Source organism: Drosophila eugracilis, unplaced genomic scaffold (genome assembly GCF_018153835.1).
Source record: "Drosophila eugracilis isolate 14026-0451.02 unplaced genomic scaffold, ASM1815383v1 contig_340, whole genome shotgun sequence".
In the NCBI taxonomy this organism is placed as follows: Eukaryota; Metazoa; Arthropoda; class Insecta; order Diptera; family Drosophilidae; genus Drosophila; species Drosophila eugracilis.
In genome coordinates, this window is record NW_024573195.1 from 515,068 (window position 1) to 533,157 (window position 18,090).

At 35.5% G+C, this 18,090-nt stretch overlaps 2 protein-coding genes and 1 long non-coding RNA gene across 5 annotated transcripts in view; 2 read left to right on the forward strand and 1 right to left on the reverse strand.

Moving 5' to 3' along the window:
- Window positions 1-944: 944 nt before the first annotated feature.
- Window positions 945-18,090, reverse strand: part of LOC108102376 (transcription factor Sox-5) — a 51,881-nt gene continuing 34,735 nt past the window's right edge. Inside the window, exons 1-3 of one of the 3 annotated variants that reach the window (XM_017207299.2) lie at window positions 6,177-6,546; window positions 3,562-4,485; window positions 945-2,367 (exon numbers count right to left, since the gene is read on the reverse strand). In XM_017207299.2, the coding sequence (XP_017062788.1) occupies window positions 1,564-2,367; window positions 3,562-4,485; window positions 6,177-6,203 (1,755 nt within the window). In that variant the 5' untranslated portion in view covers window positions 6,204-6,546 and the 3' untranslated portion in view covers window positions 945-1,563. Of the gene's footprint in view, window positions 2,368-3,561; window positions 4,486-5,083; window positions 5,123-6,176; window positions 6,547-18,090 lie in introns of those variants that run through there. The other 2 variants (XM_017207300.2, XM_017207296.2) reach the window with 2 other exon arrangements.
- Window positions 11,438-11,666, forward strand: LOC121530151. Its single transcript, XR_005993828.1, has 2 exons — window positions 11,438-11,487; window positions 11,564-11,666. It is a non-coding gene; the product is annotated as an uncharacterized LOC121530151 (long non-coding RNA).
- Window positions 13,423-16,577, forward strand: LOC121530149. The gene is made up of 2 exons (XM_041818562.1): window positions 13,423-14,087; window positions 14,149-16,577. Exons 1-2 carry the CDS (start codon window positions 13,505-13,507, stop codon window positions 16,428-16,430), a joined length of 2,865 nt encoding a protein of 954 aa, XP_041674496.1. The 5' UTR covers window positions 13,423-13,504; the 3' UTR covers window positions 16,431-16,577.

Here is an 18,090-nt window from a genome sequence, read left to right on the forward strand (position 1 = left end):
CAAAAATGTGTCATAATATAACCAATTTAGTCATATTATGTAATGCTCCATCGCTAAGTCTTTGATACACAATTTTTTTAAAATAATTTTTGAATTTTTATTTGACAAGATTGCATGTTAAAGTCAAGACTTGATTACGTTGACGGAAAATTATATTTTGACTGATTGTACATTTCGATATACCGTATTATTCACATATAATTTTTTTAAATTTACACCAGCATGATAAAAAATTAGCTTATTGCCGGAATAGGAATACTATCAAGTTATTATAACATCGTAATATGTTTACTAAGTATGCACACAAGTCCTTCTATATATTTAACTTGAAAATCTATGACTATGTAAATATGTATGGGTGTGTATGTACTTATCTATGTAAAGTATGTCAAGAAACTTGTGTCACAATGAATTTAAATTAAATTTTTTACTTTTCATGCAAAAAACATCTTGTTAAATGTAAAGAAGGTGCTTGATTAATAAGTGAAAAAACATAAACAAAACATTGCAATGACAGCGAAAAAAGACGAAAACTTAAGTTTACACAAGTTTGGCACTGTCAAGATACTGTTTACACACTCCTGTTTATTGATTCCGTTTTGCTCTTCTGGAGAAAACGATCATTCAATAAGAGTTTGCTATATATTATTTCGAGCATTTAATTTGTGCCGTTGGATACCCTGGGACCTTTTTTATATAAAACAAGGGTACATCCTTAGAGTTCAAGTCAAAGATTCGCGTCAATATTCCAGGTATCTTTGCCAACCTTCACTTCGCGGTTAGCTGAAAACAAAAACATTTCAGCTCTGAAACAGATTAAAAAAAAGACGAAGAATTATTTAATTAATTTTGTATAATAATAATAAGAGGAATGCTAAAGCCATTGCTACATAAAGTATCGTGTTTCTCAACACGAGCAAAACGGAATCAAAAACACAAGTGTGTTTTTTGACAAACTTAAGTTGTTGTTTTTTATTCGCTCCCATTGCACTGTTTTTGCACTTATTAATTAAGCATATTTTATATGATAACTACGTATCCTTTTTAATTTTACATTGTATTTTACATGTTAAGTAAAAAAATAGTTGAATTAGATGGAGTACAACGTTTTTTGACACACTGTATGTATTTGAGTGGCTTTTAAATAATCTACCTTCGAGTATTTGGACGCTTACAAATTTGACATTTACATATGTATGGATCTATTAAGCTTGTAAATTTTACAAATATTAAACGATACTAGCTAATTGTAATTTTACGTCTAAGCTGGGATATTTCTATAGCTAAAGCATTGGTGCGAAAATGGCACAAAAATTGCAACGTTCTCAAGACCAAATGGCTTGCGAACTATGGGTTCACAAATTATCTATACATGTGTATACGTGTAATGGCACTTGAACTGAAACTTAAGGCTAATTTAAACAGTGACTATCCAAGCCATATTTGTATTTACATAATTATAGCTAATTTTAGTGGTATTATCTCCCTTCTTTTGTCTGGTGAGATCTAGCACGTATGGCCAGAATTACTGATCTTCTGGTTTGGGTGGTGGTTATCGGAACTCTAATCGTCCTCGCGCTGAGTTGCCAACTCCACTTCATCTGAAGAAAATCCGGAGGGCGATAAGCTTTCTGGGGGATAAAAGAATTGCTGAGAGGCTGATGGCAAGGGGCCACAGTCATTGCCATGAACTTTAGCTGCTGCAGAGGCCATATCCTGCAAGTGGTAAACAGCTGCTGTAACTGCAGCCTGAGCATTGGGACCCTTTGGGCAAACGTCGGCACAGGCACTTCCCGACCCACCACTAACCCCTCCTGTGCGGCACCATAACTGTCTCATCTCAGCACGCCGATTACGCATCAAGACTTTGTATTCGGATATTCGCATCTTTTTGCCATCAACAATGCATGTGCGCTTGGGTCGAGGTCTATAACGGTAGTCCGGATGCTGTTCCATGTGAAGTTTCGAAAGTCTTGACTGTTCTTCGTAATACGGCTGCTTGTCGACATTAGACATTGCTTTCCAGCGGGCTCCCAAAATTTTGGATATGTTTGAATTATGCATATCCGGACAGGCCTTCAATATCTTCCTTCGCTCATCTTTAGCCCATACCATGAATGCATTCATGGGCCTTTTTATGTGCGGCTTGCTGTGCCCGTGACTATGGCCGTGTCCATGTCCATTGCCTTGCCTTAGCAGGTGTGATGATGGCGGAGGTATAGCGCCAAGTTGACCCGTTGTGATACTTTCGGAATCCAACGCAGCTGATCGTTCTGAATTTGTACCGCAACTGTTAACTGAGTCCCGGCTAATTCGCGTTGCCCGTGATACTGAAGAACTGACGACAGCTGAATTCCACACTCTCTCCTGGAAGGAAAAAGGAGTAAATTTAATACCGTTTATATTTAGGAAAGTAAATCCTACCCATCGAAAAATTTCAAGTACGATTTCTAAATCATTTGATTTCGGCCATTTTAAAACAATATCGTACAAAAGTAAGTGAAGTCTTGGTTTAAAAGTAAGGAAAAGCAAATAGTTCTTTGAGGAAAAGGGTATAGGTGATATTTGTTTGGAGGCGTAACCGTCATCAATTGGGTTTAAGTATTCACCCTATTCACCCTTTCTAAACTAAAAATATTTGTGAAATGGAGTTCCAGTTTGAACAATTTTTTTATCGATAGTATTGACAAAAAAATTATATTCAATACTAGCGCGTCCGCATCGCTTCGCTCGGCACGCTTGCCTTTCAATGAGAAAGTTTATATACGAAATAAGAGATTTTCGTTGCAATTTACAATCGAGCAGGTCATTTGCTGGTCGGTTTGGAGCAGGCATTCCCAGCTGCACCAGTGTCTTGTTAGCGATTGCCAAACATATGGCATAAACTAAAATCAATCCCTCGTTATACGAGGTGTAAATAAATAAAATAAATTTGACAATTTACATAAATTCCTACATTAACCTCATAAAACAAAAGCCTTAAAAAAATAAAAAAAAATTTAATTTAACTGTTTAAAAAAGGGCTGCCAGCTTAATTTCTACTCCGTTGCCACATACTCCCTCAGCTGTTAAGAGATAGAGCTGCTAACTTAATCAGGAGGAGCTCAAATAAAAAGAAGTGCGAGAAATTTTAATAACTGGAATAGTAAGGTAACCAGGGTGGTATTCCACCTTGATTTCCAAAATTAGTGAAAAAATCGGACTTACGGTACAAGGTCCGACATTAGACAGAAAGATATTTAAAAGTATCGAAACAACATTTCTGTTTTGATCAGCTGTAACACTTCGATTGAGATTCAACACTAACGGATGGGTTTAAATACATTTAGGGAAACATTTGAAAATCCTTAAAAAAGAATTAAATAAACTTTATCAAAGGTACTATACCTCTTAGGAATACGCGTAAACCAAAATGAGTTTTTAATGTTCTTTAATTTATTTCTCTGAATTAACTGTACATAACTACCTCTACCAACGCAGTACCGTGATAATTGCGAAATGAGCGATTACAAAAATAAAACAAATAAGAAATATTTGTAAAATATTGAAAAAATTACTTACATGACTGTTTAAATGGTTCGACTCTATATCGGCATATTGTTTATGCCCTTGCCAGCTAAGGGGTGGACTGGACACAACAGGAGTAAGGCATTCGTTGTGATCCCTTTGAGAAGAGCTGATCGGCGAAGAACTGGGTGATCCCTTTGGCTTGCTAAGATTAAGTGGAGCATCCATTTCCGAGTCTTGGGCTTCAGATAGGCTTGCCATGCTGTGATTGTCCGTTGGCGATGGTGAAAAATTCTTGGAACATTCAGCTGTTCGACCATGTGGTGATTGTGGAGGTGTGTTGTGGGTATAAGAGAGGATTGCATAAGGTGGGTTCTCGTTTTCTGGGGACTCCGGCCTTGACAAGCACGCCACTCCGTTCCCGCCTTTTCTTATTTCTCTTATCTCTACTAACGGTAGAGATGCGGAGGAATCCGCACTAGAAGGTTCATTACCACTGTTTGATAAAGCGAGTACCTTGTTGTTGTTAGAAAAAATGCTGCTGTTTTTATTATTATTGACAGCTGCAACCGCTGCAGCCGCCAGAGCGGCCTGAATGTGTGCAGCCGCCACAGCTGCAGAGGACCACATAGGTGCTAGGGCCATTTTGTGTGCGCTGGATGGCTCACTTTGAGGATGACTTTGGTGGGTGACAGTATGGAGACTCGTCTGGCTTGGAACAAGATGGAGCAGCTGTTGAGCTGGTATCGGGGGCTGAAGAAAGGCCGGAAGAAATGGCACGAGGCTTCCGGAAGTTACAGATGATGCATGCTGGTGATGATGCGGATTAGGAGTTGCAAACCGAGCTGACACGAATTGACTGCTCAGTTGATTATGCAACTCTTGGAGGCAGCTTTCGGGTTGCAGACTCTGCACATTTTGAAGGTGTTCTTGTTGTTGAGCACTTGTTTCAATGTCGGTCATGCTAATGAAATGGGTCTGAAAGAAAAAAGTGTAAATCTGCAATTAGAAAACGAACGACAGTTTCTTCAACCTTCGGAATCTGGCGATCTAAACACTGCTAACCAAAATACATTAATTACCTTCCAAAATGTATACAAGATGTAAAATAATATTTGTCACTATTTGAAGTCAAACCATATTAATATTTTCTGAAGTTTTCAATTGATTTAAAAAAGGAACGGTTTAGTCAAGTACCGCAAACATCAGAAATTAAAAAAAATTATGCTAACAGAAATTGACGACATGTACAATTTTTGAAAAGATATGTTTATTTACTTGGAGTGATATTATGCAATAATATTTGCATTTGAAAACTAAACAAACAAACGTGTGCTGTGCAGATCGATGTCTATAGAATCTGCAATTATATCGTAAGAAGGAATTTGTTACTGTTTACCTTTCATATAAGTAAAGCGATTTTATCTTAAATATGAATTGAATTTTCATATATAGTTTACTCAAAAACAGTGGTGAAGATAATTAAGGAATTTAAGTGGGCCGTGGTGTAAATCGATTTTAAAACATTATTAGGAGTTTAATATTATTAAAAAGCGTAATAAAGCGTAAATTATACCCGTTACTTGTAGAGTAAAAAGGTGTATTAGATTCGTTGAAAAGTATGTAACATGTGGAAGGAAGCGTTTCCGACCCTATTAAGTATATATATTCTTGATTAGGATCAATAGCCGAGTCGATTAAGCCATGTCCGTCTGTCCGTGTGAACGCTGAGATCTCAGGATCTATAAGAGATACAAAGTTGAGATTAAGCATGAAGATTCTTGAGGTCCCAACGCAGCGCAATTTATTTTAGCATCCTGCCACGTCCACTCTAACGCTCACAAATCACGGAAAACTAAAATCGCATTAAGTATGTATACTCTTGAGATGTCAGCGCATCTTATGGTGGTACCACCATTATCCGGCCACACCCACTCTTACGCCCGTAAAGCTCGCTTTCGATTTTTTTTTATTAAGGCTGATATTTTGGTAGCTATACGTTATTGCGCATGTAGTGTTCTATGATGCCCCCAATGTGAATCACTTTTTTCTATCTAGCCATGCCAACCTTTTTTTCATCTGACCACGCCCACTCTACCGCCCACAAGCCAAATATTATAATTTAATGAATGTCTTTGTTTGATCTTGTATAACATTTTTTTTTGTCAATATCTATCGATTTATTAAAGATTTTTTTAGCCGGAACATTATTTCGCTATTTATGAAGAAACATAGGTTATAAGGCCTTACATGGACAGTGTCGTCACCATCTGTTATCTTTCTCCATTTTCACTAGCAAAATTAATATTTTAAAATTATATAAAACAGTAACGGGTATCTTATAGCCGCAGCACACGATTATATAGTTTCTTCTTGTTTTGAAACTGTTGTTAGGCCATCCCATTTTTTAAGTATAATCTACAAAGCACGATTTTGTTTAAACACCTGTAATTGTATACATATATATATCGAAATAGTTAACACAGTTCTTCTATTTCACATATTTTCGTATCTTTTTTAAGTAGCAACTAATTACTTCGGATTTATCTGGTTCACGGGCTTCATTTTTAAACACTTATACTATTATACTATGAAAATATTATAATTCAAAATTTTTCGGTTTTCTACACATGCACTATGGGTCCTGATAAATTAGGTAGGTGGCTCACCTCGCGCATCGTCAAGAGTTGTGCCATTACAGCAAGTCAATGCTATAGAGCAGTGGAAAAATGTAAATAGGGAGGATGGCCCAAAAAGTCTGTGCCTGATTGGCCAGCGCAATGCGACACAATGGCAAATCCGTATCGGTATCAGTGCCCGTACAAGTCACAGCCAAGCGACAATGTTGCTTCACCGCTACCGACTAGGCTGGCAGCCTTGCCCTGTTCTCAATGCTCCCTGCTCTCACTGTCAGTGTTCGTTTTACATTGGCTATTTATTCTGACAGAGTATTTAAAAGACCGTGCTGCTCTGCTTCTCGGGATTCCGAATCCACATGCCGTACTCTGTCCACTTATGCTCGCCATCTACTGCTCAGGTCGAGTCATCGCGGAAAACTGACGACGCTGGAGTATCTGACTACTTCTGTGGCTGCGACTGGCAGAGAGGAAAATCGACTGTTAAAGACACAAAGAGCGCATCAGCAGCACACAGTGGGCAACGACGAAGTTAAATACACACTTTTTAAAGCTTTAACACGGTCTTCTCGAGCCTTTATAGGTTTGAACCACGTTTCCTATAAAGTAAAAAAACTTTCTTTTAAAGATTTTCCTACATTCGACGGACTTAAGAAGACCATAAGAAGATATTCTCTGCATATTTGTCACAATTAAATAATTAATTAACCTTATTCTCCAAAGTGACTTCACAAGAAATAACAATGAAACTTTTAAATTGACTTAAATGTTGGGTTGTTAAAACAAATTAATACCGAAAAACGTTTAAAATTTTATGTATTCTTAAATTTTAAAAGTAACCTGTTCACAAAACTTTGACTTTGTCCCTTTGGAAATGGAATTGAACCTAACTCCACAGGTTCAGCAAATTTCACCCACTGTGGCGCTTCTACCTCGATTTATTCTCTTTAGCTATTCGCTTCTCTTTATGCTGCTCTTCGCTTTTCAAGCCCTCGGGCAGTGTAACTCTTTCCATCACTACCCGACCCCTTAAGGTCACGAAACTGCTCGCCGAGTGGTTGGTTGGGGACCGCCGTAAATGAGTGTGGGCGTGGATTCAATTGTTCTGCACATACATATTGTTGCACGAATTACGAGAATTGTCTCTCTCGCTCCTTGTATTTAGACCAGTGCTCTTCTATCTCTCTATCTTACTCCTCCCCTGCCCATGAAGTTCTATGTCTGTCTCTGTTGCTCTAGTGAACGTGTCTCGATGCCGAGCGAATACATGAATGCCGAGAAACAAAAACCTTTTTGTTTTTGCCCAGCCCGAATGCAAAATCGATAGAAAGAAAGCCAAGAAGAGGGCATTGTCCAACACAATCGTAGATATGTTCAGTAAGGCTCCGCCCATTTCTGTTCAGCAACGCAGCAAGTAGGTAGTGGTGGTTACTGCTATGCTCGTCTCAGCCAATTGTTTCCTCAATTATTTGCTATTGTATTGCAGCATAGCGATTCGGTTGGCGGACGGATAGCGGAAAACCGGTAACGTAGATATACGTATTTAAAAGGACCACATGCCTTTACATTCAGTGTGTGTATGTATGCATATTTGAGTATGTACATTGCCCTTCGGCATTCGAAATCATATCTACTATTCGGCTGTGTATGGGCGTATCTATGATGCCTAGTGGTGGCTTAATCATAAGATATTTTACTGCACTAAAGTCAAATTGTACAAACACATCAACACACATAACGTACATCAGACTAATGGAGGAATTAAAACTTATACTTATCTAAATGAGAGTAAGATCATGCTCGTATAGTAAAAGAGGATATTATACTTCTTAAGATGCATGTAATCCCACCTTTTTAAGTCTTATAGTTTCGCTTAAGCGTTTAAGGTCAGAGTTTTAAGCTTTTCAGCTTTGCCTAGGGATGTTACACTTCCTGAGAACTCAGTGTTCATACAGACAAATGGATATTTAAGTTTAAACATATTTGTGTACCTATGTTATTCAAAAAATCGAAACTTTTGATTCCAAATCTTGTTAAAACTTGTAACTGCTGTGTTAAGAAAAAGATTGTACTACTTAAGGTGTATTTATTAAACTTGTGGAATTTGAGTTGATAAACTGATCTTACTTATACTTAACATTTTTTAATGTGTTTGTATTTTTTTTTTGTGTAAAATGTTTAAGGTTTAATTAACACTTGATAAACAGCTCTAGCATTTCGATTGTATAAAATGCTGTTCTATTTGGTAGTGAAATAGAAAACAAAGGAACCGATTTAATATAATATAACATAATTACTTTCTTGGTGAAGATTTATAGCTTAGTATCCATTAACTCAGACGGCTAAAAAAGTATAAGAAAAAAATATTCATTTTTAAAGTTTCCTTCGATTTCATCCTTTTTATACCCGTTACTCGTAGAGTAAAAGGGTATATTAGATTCGTTGAAAAGTATGTAACAGGTGGATGGATGCGTTTCCGACCGTATAAAGTATATATATTCTTGATCAGTATCAATAGCGAAGTCGATTAGGCTATGACCGTCTGTCCGCCGTCTGACACAAATCACGAAAACTAAAATTGCTGAAATCTCAGGAAGTATTAGAGCTAGGAAGGTGAAATTAAGTATGTATAATCTTCAGATGCCAGCGCATCTTATGGTGGTACCATTATACCACGCCCACTCTTACGCCCACCAAGCTCGAAAGACGGTTTTCGCATTTTGTAGAAAACCTGATATCTCGGTAACAATAGATAGAAAGTTCGGAGTTCCAGCCACGCCCACAAAACCCGGAAAACCAAACATTCAACAAAATATAAGAGTTAGAAAGCTGGGCTTAAGAATACGTATTTAAGAGGTGCTACTGCAACTTTCCATGAGATTTCATCCGGCCACGCCCACTGTAATGCCCACAAACCACAAAAGCTGTGGCGGCCATAATATTATAGTGGATGTCTTCGTTTGACCTTGCATAACATACTTTTGACAATATCTATCGATGTTTGCTATTTATAAAGAAATGTAGCTTTTAGGGCCTCACGTGAGCAGTGACGTCACTATCAATTATTCAATATGCTTTCTCTGACAATAGGTGGCGCTTTGTGAATTTCCGCAAGCAAAATAAATATTTTAGAATTGTGGGCATCTTATAGTCGCGGGGCTCGACTATAGCCATTCTTCTTGTATTATCTATACTTATGTATATATAGCGTTATTTCATGTTTTTGCGTTATATTATTTGGAATATATTATTTGGAATATGCAAAGATAGTGTAAGTCAACAACAATACAATTTTGTTTTGTTAAGTTAATCCACATATTGTTGTCAAGGGTTGGCTTACTTTATCGTAACATATAGTCATCATAGTTATATAATGTGATATAGTCCCGTGTTACTAATAATAGTGATATAATCGTTACTGGCGCAGTAACATTATAACAACGTTTTTTGTTGGTATATATAAGGATATATAATATCAAATTAATTTTTTTATAGTGCTGCAATCGACCGTTGTGGTTAAGATTGCTGGAACTGTAATCTAAAATAAATCTTCAAAATAAAATCGTCATTGTGTTTTAAAGACGAATTTGTGAAATAACCATACCATACCATACAACAAGGAAAGCATCAAATCGATTCCATAGTTGGAATGTGCACGCTTAATACTAACGTAAATTAAATAAATCTGTCCGGACCAGATGGACGGGCTTAAATCAAATATTTAAATAGTAGCTGAGCGCGATTATGTGTTACATAAAAAAAAAGAGTTAACTCTTCGACATACAATTTTTTAGTCTTGTAAAAAAATTAATTTGAAAATTCAAATTCAAAAATACCTTGCTAATTTTGCAATATAGTAACCGTTAATGATATGAATGAGTGATAAAGAGAACTTAACATCAACAATATGTCTTAGACGTGTTTAGCTGTCAGCCAGACAACCATAATGGAATGAGACGTATGCAATTTGTATTCGAGAATTCATCGGTTTATCTTATTACTTTGTTTAAGGCTTCACAAACATCTACGAACCGGTCGAAAATTACGCTTTGAGCGTGGAGAAGGAGAAAAAGATCAAAGGACAATTTCCTGATTGTTTTATCCCGTTATTTTATTTTGTTTGCGCTCCGTTTCGCTTCGTGTTGCTGTGTATATGCTCGTACAGTTTTATTGTTGATTTTTGGGTGTATGTTGTTTTTGCTTATTTATTCAAAGTAGCTAGAACATAGGACATAGGCTGATTATAGTACATCAGTTTTACATTTAGCTGACTTGATTTTAAAATTTTAAATACTTGTATGCACTGATACTCGGTATGTATGTGTCGCCTGAGTCAGGTATTCTATAAGATCCTCCCTCCATTGGTTTTCTGGAAGACGTGACCCTTTGCTATCCCTTGGATGAGTCCACCTGAGAACTCACCCCTACCCTCAAGTGTGCGCTCAGGTCTGCTTGTGCGTGGAGGTGCGAACTCACCCCAACCCTCAAGTGTGTGCTGATATCTGCTTGTGCGCGGAGGTGTAAAAATTTATTGTTAAGCGTTTTAATGAAAAGTTGCAGTTTTTAACTTACAATCGTATAAAGCATACCACTGGAAAGGGCTTGAAAAATGCTTTCCAATGACACCAAACACACTTTTTTTTTTTTTTTTTTTTAGTGAGGGCCTATATTGAGACCCCCAATTACCGAAATTTTTGCCTTTTTAGGGTAGTAGTGAGCACTTGGGGCATCGGCGAATTGGCACTTGGCTAAAATGGCACTCGGCGAAATGGCCCTCCACTGATTAGCCGACCGCCCAGCCAGTGTCTAGGATAAATCTTTGGTTGGGGTCTTGGCTGAGAAACCGTTTTCGGGTATAGGTCATAGGAGTCCAAGATCATTACATTACGTTTGTAATTCATTCCGTTTTCCCCAAGTGCTCACTACTACCCTAAAAAGGCAAAAATTTCGGTAATTGGGGGTCTCAATATAGGCCCTCACTAAAAAAAAAAAAAAAAAAAAAAGTGTGTTTGGTGTCATTGGAAAGCATTTTTCAAGCCCTTTCCAGTGGTATGCTTTATACGATTGTAAGTTAAAAACTGCAACTTTTCATTAAAACGCTTAACAATAAATTTTTACACCTCCGCGCACAAGCAGATATCAGCACACACTTGAGGGTTGGGGTGAGTTCGCACCTCCACGCACAAGCAGACCTGAGCGCACACTTGAGGGTAGGGGTGAGTTCTCAGGTGGACTCATCCAAGGGATAGCAAAGGGTCACGTCTTCCAGAAAACCAATGGAGGGAGGATCTTATAGAATACCTGACTCAGGCGACACATACATACCGAGTATCAGTGCATACAAGTATTTAAAATTTTAAAATCAAGTCAGCTAAATGTAAAACTGATGTACTATAATCAGCCTATGTCCTATGTTCTAGCTACTTTCAGCTTAAGGCCAGAAATTTTTAATTGCTTCACGATCGAATGCAAGTGCTGACAACGTGGTTACAAGTAAATATATATATAAAGGTAAAATGTTTATTTCATAACGATTGTGCATGACCGTTTCCGATTCCTTTTAAGTCTTAAAAAAAATATTTATTGCAATTGACGGTGTTCTGACCGTTACTTCCCACACACCTGTATTTACATTCGTGGAACCCTTGGGCATCGTTCTTATCAAGTGAACATAGAAAGGGAAAATCTTTCTTACACGGAGATTGTGCACGAACTATCCCGCTGTCCGTAGAAACCATTAAATGGAATATTTACTACACTTGTCATTTTCCTGACCAGTCTTCCGCACACACCGATATTTACTTTCACTGAACTCTCAGGCCTCATTATCATCATCCGTTAATTTGTTCGCCATCCTTGTCTTCCTTATCCTTCAATACCATATGACTGGCGTCCGGGGCTCCTATGTATACTCAAAACCAATACGATTGGTTCTAGGAGTAAAACATACCTGTATGCACTCCCTATTGGTAACATTAGGTGAACATAGTCTAGAGACTATATAAATGACACCACTCAAATTGCTCAGAATCAGTTACTCAAAGGCCTCAGAACTACATTAAAAGTCTCGGTGCTTTATTGTGTTTATCTTTGTCATTTTCGTCGGTGCTTAAAAATTATAAACAATTTTTACAAATATATATATATATATATATATACAAATACATTTCAAATATTATAATAACTTAAAAACTACATCGTTTAAATCAAAAAAATGGAGTCAACAATTGCATGTGATTTGTGTGCTATGATTGTGAAGATGTGTGAGTTTAGTGATCACTATGCCAAGTGTTCCAAACCTCGGAATGCCTTCGAGGTTTTAATGGCAAGTTCTAAAATAAGATGTGACTTGTGCTACCGTATAGTCCCCAACTATAAATTTGACGAGCACTATAAGAATTGTGAAGGACCGCAAAATGCATTCAGCATTTTAATGAAGAAGAAGGATAATAAAGGAAAACAACAGGAACCAGATATTGTTCGAGACGATATTCCCTCAACATCAGCAAATGCCCTCAAGCGGATAAGAATGGATGAGGGTAAGGAACCAAATAGTCCTACAAAAAAGCTTAAGATTTCGGGAAATATAGAAGAGCAAAAAAAGAGAAATTTTATGTCATACTTGTGGTATCCAGTATCTTGAGTCGAGGGAACGTCAGCATATGCTAACCGATTACCATAAGAATGCTTCGGTTCGAGAAGATGTAAATTATAAAAATATTTCACAAATTGTGAGTAACTCCAAGTTTCCTGTAAAAACATATAGAATTAAATGTCCCAACGAAAATGTAATTGACTTAAATGATTTTTATCAATTTTGTCAATCAAATCTACTTAAAATAATTGAGGATTGCATGTCAGAATATAGAGCAATCAAATTCTCGTTAAGAGTGTACGGGACTTATATGAAACAAATAGATGACGGAGAAACCGTTGAAACCAGGAAACACTTTGGAACGGCATATAGATCGGTATATCAAGTTGAAAATATTACTATAGAATTAAATGCCGCAATAGAATCCCTAATAACATCGAGCAGTGAATTCCAGGAAAAGGATTCTGGTTGGGCTATCAAGAACTTTGATTATTTTGAAGCCACTATAGTTAAACTAGAAAACATTCCTGCAAGCGGTTTCATACCAGCTCCGAATGCCATAAGATCGCGAAATGCGATAATAAATATTCAAAACACAGACGTATTTTGTTTTAAGTGGGCAATTTTAGCATTTCTAGCTAACAAGCGATTTCAGAATGCTACTTTTGCAACACCACAACAACAAAAGAAATATTCACGGGAGAAATTAACGAAACCGGCAAACTACCACATAAATATCAATGCAGAAGTCATTGATTATGAAGGAATGAGACTGGATTTTTCAGGAATTGAGTTCCCAATTACCAAAAAAGGAATAAATCAGTTCGAGAAAAAAAATAAAGATTTTAGCATCAATGTGTATGAAATTGATAATGACGGTAAAAAAATTGTGGGACCTACAGTTAAAACTCAAGAGATTCTACCAAACCACGTTAATATATTAGGCATTAATAACCGTCAAAATATGCACTATGCCTATATTACGTGCATCAAAAGATTATGCGGCTCGCAGCATTCAAAATCGCACGCAGGAAAATATTTCTGTGATAACTGTCTACAGTTTTATACAACAACGAACACTACCCACAATAAGCTTGAATGTGGAAAAGTGGCTTCGTACTATCCTGAACCTAATACGACCACTTCTTTCAATGGATATCATAAGAAGCTATCACCTCCAGTAGTTATATATGCAGACATAGAGGCGGTCCTTGAAAACTATGAGATCTGCTTAAATAATCCGGCTACTTCGGCAACAACAAAGGTGCAAAAACATTCAGCGTGCGCGGTATCCTTCTACATTGCACACAAATATGATCCAACTCTGAATGAGTTATGGACATATGAAGGTAAATTAAAAAAAATGATGTTAATAAATTTTGAAATAATTTAAATTTTATAAAATTACAGGTGAAGATTGCATTAAGCAATTTTGTAAAACTCTCAAAGAAAGGACTTTGAGTTTATTTTACAAATATTGGGCCACAGCAAAAAGTCCCAGTACAGATCCAATCGATGACTTTGATCAAGAAGGAAGTTGCTGCGCCTGTGAAAAGGTAATCAACGATGGCGACCTGGACAAACACTTCGACCAATTTTCTGGGAAATACGTAGGTCCTATTCATAAGAACTGTAAGCCAAAATATAAATTAAGCGATCCATTTTTTCCTGTAGTTTTTCATAATTTATCTAAGTATGATATACATTTATTTATTACTGAATTGGAAGGAGATTTAAACCCCATTCCTTGTAATAAAGAATTGTACATAGCTCTTACACAAACTATAAAACTAAATGCATTAAATAGATATAAAATTAGGTATATAGATTCAGTACGGTTTCTAAATTCTAGCTTGGAAAAATTATCAAGCTATATGGAAGATAGGGATTTTAAAATTCTCGCAACCAAATTTCAAGGAGAAAAATTCAGACAAATGCGTAGGAAGGGTGTATTTCCTTATGATTACTTGGATAGCTTTGAAAAGTTTAACGAAACCCAGCTTCCTAGCATTGATAGTTTTTATAATTCTCTTAGCGATGAAAATTGTAGTGTTGAAGATTATAGTTTTGCACAGAAAGTTTGGGACACTTTTAATTGTAATACTATAAGGGATTACTTAAAGCTTTATTTAGAAAGTGACGTTTTAATTTTAGCCGATGTCTTTGAAAACTTTCGAAATATTTGTCGTAGAATTTATAAGTTAGACCCCATAAACTATGTAACTGCTCCCTCCATATCATGGGACGCAATGTTAAAGTTCACCAACGTACACTTAGAATTAATAAGTGATGGTGATATGTATAACTTTTTAAAAAGAGCTGTAAGAGGGGGCTTAACACAATGCAGTCAAAGAATTTCCATAGCAAATAATAAGTATTTAAATAACTTTGATCCTAGCAAACGAAATAATTTCTTAAGTTACATTGACGCAAATAATTTATATGGATGGGCTATGAGTCAGCCCTTACCACTTTCAGGGTTTAAATTTTTAACTAGGGAAGAAATCGCATTATTTGACTATAAAAATATATTATCTGATGGTGATGTAGGATATATGTTAGAAGTTGACCTGGAATACCCTCCTAATCAACATGACTCTCATAATTATTTGCCTTTTTGTCCTGAAAATAAAGTTCCCCCAGGAGGCAAGCAGGCCAAACTGATAGCAGACTTAACTAACAAAAGTGGGTACATAATTCATTTAAAACAGCTTCAGCTTTGTTTACAGCATGGCTTGATTTTGCGAAAAATTCATAGGATTTTGTCATTTACACAATCATGCTGGTTAAAACCCTATATTGATTTAAATACTAATCAAAGAAAATTAGCACGAAATGACTTCGAAAAAAATTTTTATAAGTTAATGAATAATGCCGTATACGGAAAAACTATGGAAAATGTTGAAAAGCGTCGTAAAGTAGTTCTAGTAAAACATTATGAGTCTAGACAAAATTCTCCAGGCTTTAGGCAACGTATAGCTAGAAATGATTTCCATAGCGTTGAGTTATTTGGAACGGATTTAGCGGCAATTGAATCGACACCATCACAAATAATGTATGATAAGCCCATATACATAGGAGTAGCAGTTTTAGAATTATCAAAGTGGCTTATGTATGAATTTTATTACAACTTTCTATTAGTTAAAAGTCCATCTACGAAAATAATATATATGGATACAGACTCCTTTATTTTGTCATCAGAGGATGATTTCTATGAGACTATAAAAGCAAATCCCGATCGCTTTGATACCTCAAATTATAAGTTAGAAAATAAATACCAAATAATTCAGGCCAATAATAGAGAACCAGGAAAAATGAAGGATGAACATGCTGGAGATGTTATGACTTCCTTTGCTGGTCTTAAAGCTAAGGCATATTCTTGTGTAGTTGCAAAAGATAAAAATAAAACAGAATCTATTCAAAAAATTAAAGGAGTTAAAAAATCTGTTATTAAAAAACTAAGTCATACTGATTATATTGAATGTATAAAATATAAAAAAACATTTTATGGAGCACAGCGTGTAATTCGTAGTAGATCACATACTTTGTATACAGAAATTATGAACAAAATAAGTCTTAATTATAAGGATGATAAGAGATATATTTTACCAGATAATTGTAATACATTAGCTCATGGTCATTATAAAATTGAACATATTATAAATAGTGATCAAGATAATAATCTATTGTAAAGTATATATGTAAATATGTAAATATATTTTGTATTATTAAAATTTTATTTTAAGAAAAATATGTGAATAAATAAATGTTTAAAAATATATCTAATTGCGTTTTATTATTTAAGAATTTTATTTACAGGAATCCACGAGTTGTGGCTAGAATCAAATCCGCTCCACTTAACGAATACTTGATTATTTTTTCTTTGAAGTATTTTTTCTATCAGGAATGCATTCTTATCTTTAACTTTTTGTAGTTCCTGTTCATAAAATGACCCATCAATAGAGTTTCCTCTGTAATCTTGAAGCTCATATGTTACTGGATATGTAGACTTAACTTTTATAACTTTAAAAACCTCCGTTGTCCAATTGGGTTCATATCCCTTCATAAACGCTCCCTTATATTTACTTATTCGAACAAAATCATCTACAGAAAATTTATGTTTTGGAAAAACTTTAGGGAAATTATACACCGTTTTCAAAATGAACTCCTCATTTTTAATGCAAACATCAGCAGGGTTCATTTTAATGGTTCGGTGATATGAATGATTATACTGGTTTACAAGATATTTTATGTTATGAATCCATTTATAATTTCCTTGCATACTAAACATTTTCCACATGCGATTTTTTAATGTTCGATTAAAACGCTCGCATATTGAAGCCTTAAGATGTGTGAAAGTGTGATAATGATTTATATTAAATGTGCTCATTAATGTTTTAAATGTTGAATTAAAGAATTCTTTTCCTTGATCTGACTGAATATTCTTTGGTTTACTTTTGCTCGCTTTAAAGACAGTTCTCATTGCTTCTGTAACATCCAGTGCGGATTTTGACTTTACAGCTTCAGCGAATGCATACTTTGAGAATGTGTCAATAACAGTCAATAAATATCTATACCCTCTATTTTCTTTCCTAAAGGGTATCATTTCAACTAAATCAATTTGCCATGTATCATTAATCCCCTTCTGAACAAATTTACGACGCAAAAAGTTTTTGCGTGCCGGTTTGTGAATTTCATCAACAACTTGTTGTTTACTCATTTTAGGTTGCTGATTTATTTTATTTTGTTTTATTTTTTATTTGATAGTGATATTTGCTTAGTTAATATGGACTGCTTATATAGAAGTACATCTCTTTTTAATTCGTTACGCATCTTTTTCGAAATTTCAAAACATAATCGTGTTAAATCTATTTGTACATCTTTACCGAAAGAACCCTCTAAGTCAGCTAACTGAATGTCATACTTTTGTAATGACACACACTTAGGAATAATATGATTATAGTAAAGATATACCACTTGTTGTCGTAATATTGAATTCCAACATAGGAAGGTTGTAAAAAATATACCAAGTCTTAGTAAGGATCTCCAGGACTCAGAGTCAAACTCAATTTTGTTACCATACTGATTAATTACAAAAACATACTGATTATCAGATTTCCTAAATCTAAAATTACATTTCATAGATGCCATGCAGGGGTTATCAATAATTGTGTCAGGCATCAAGAAGTCATACTGGTCCAGTTTCAACTGAATATATTCCTTATATGTGAGAAGTTGCATCCATTCGTCTTTATCAAATCCAACAAAATTACTTTTACTTTGCTGCATCCAGATCATAGGCATAAATTTTTTAGAAGTGGATAAACCACATTTCAACTTTAAATTATGTAC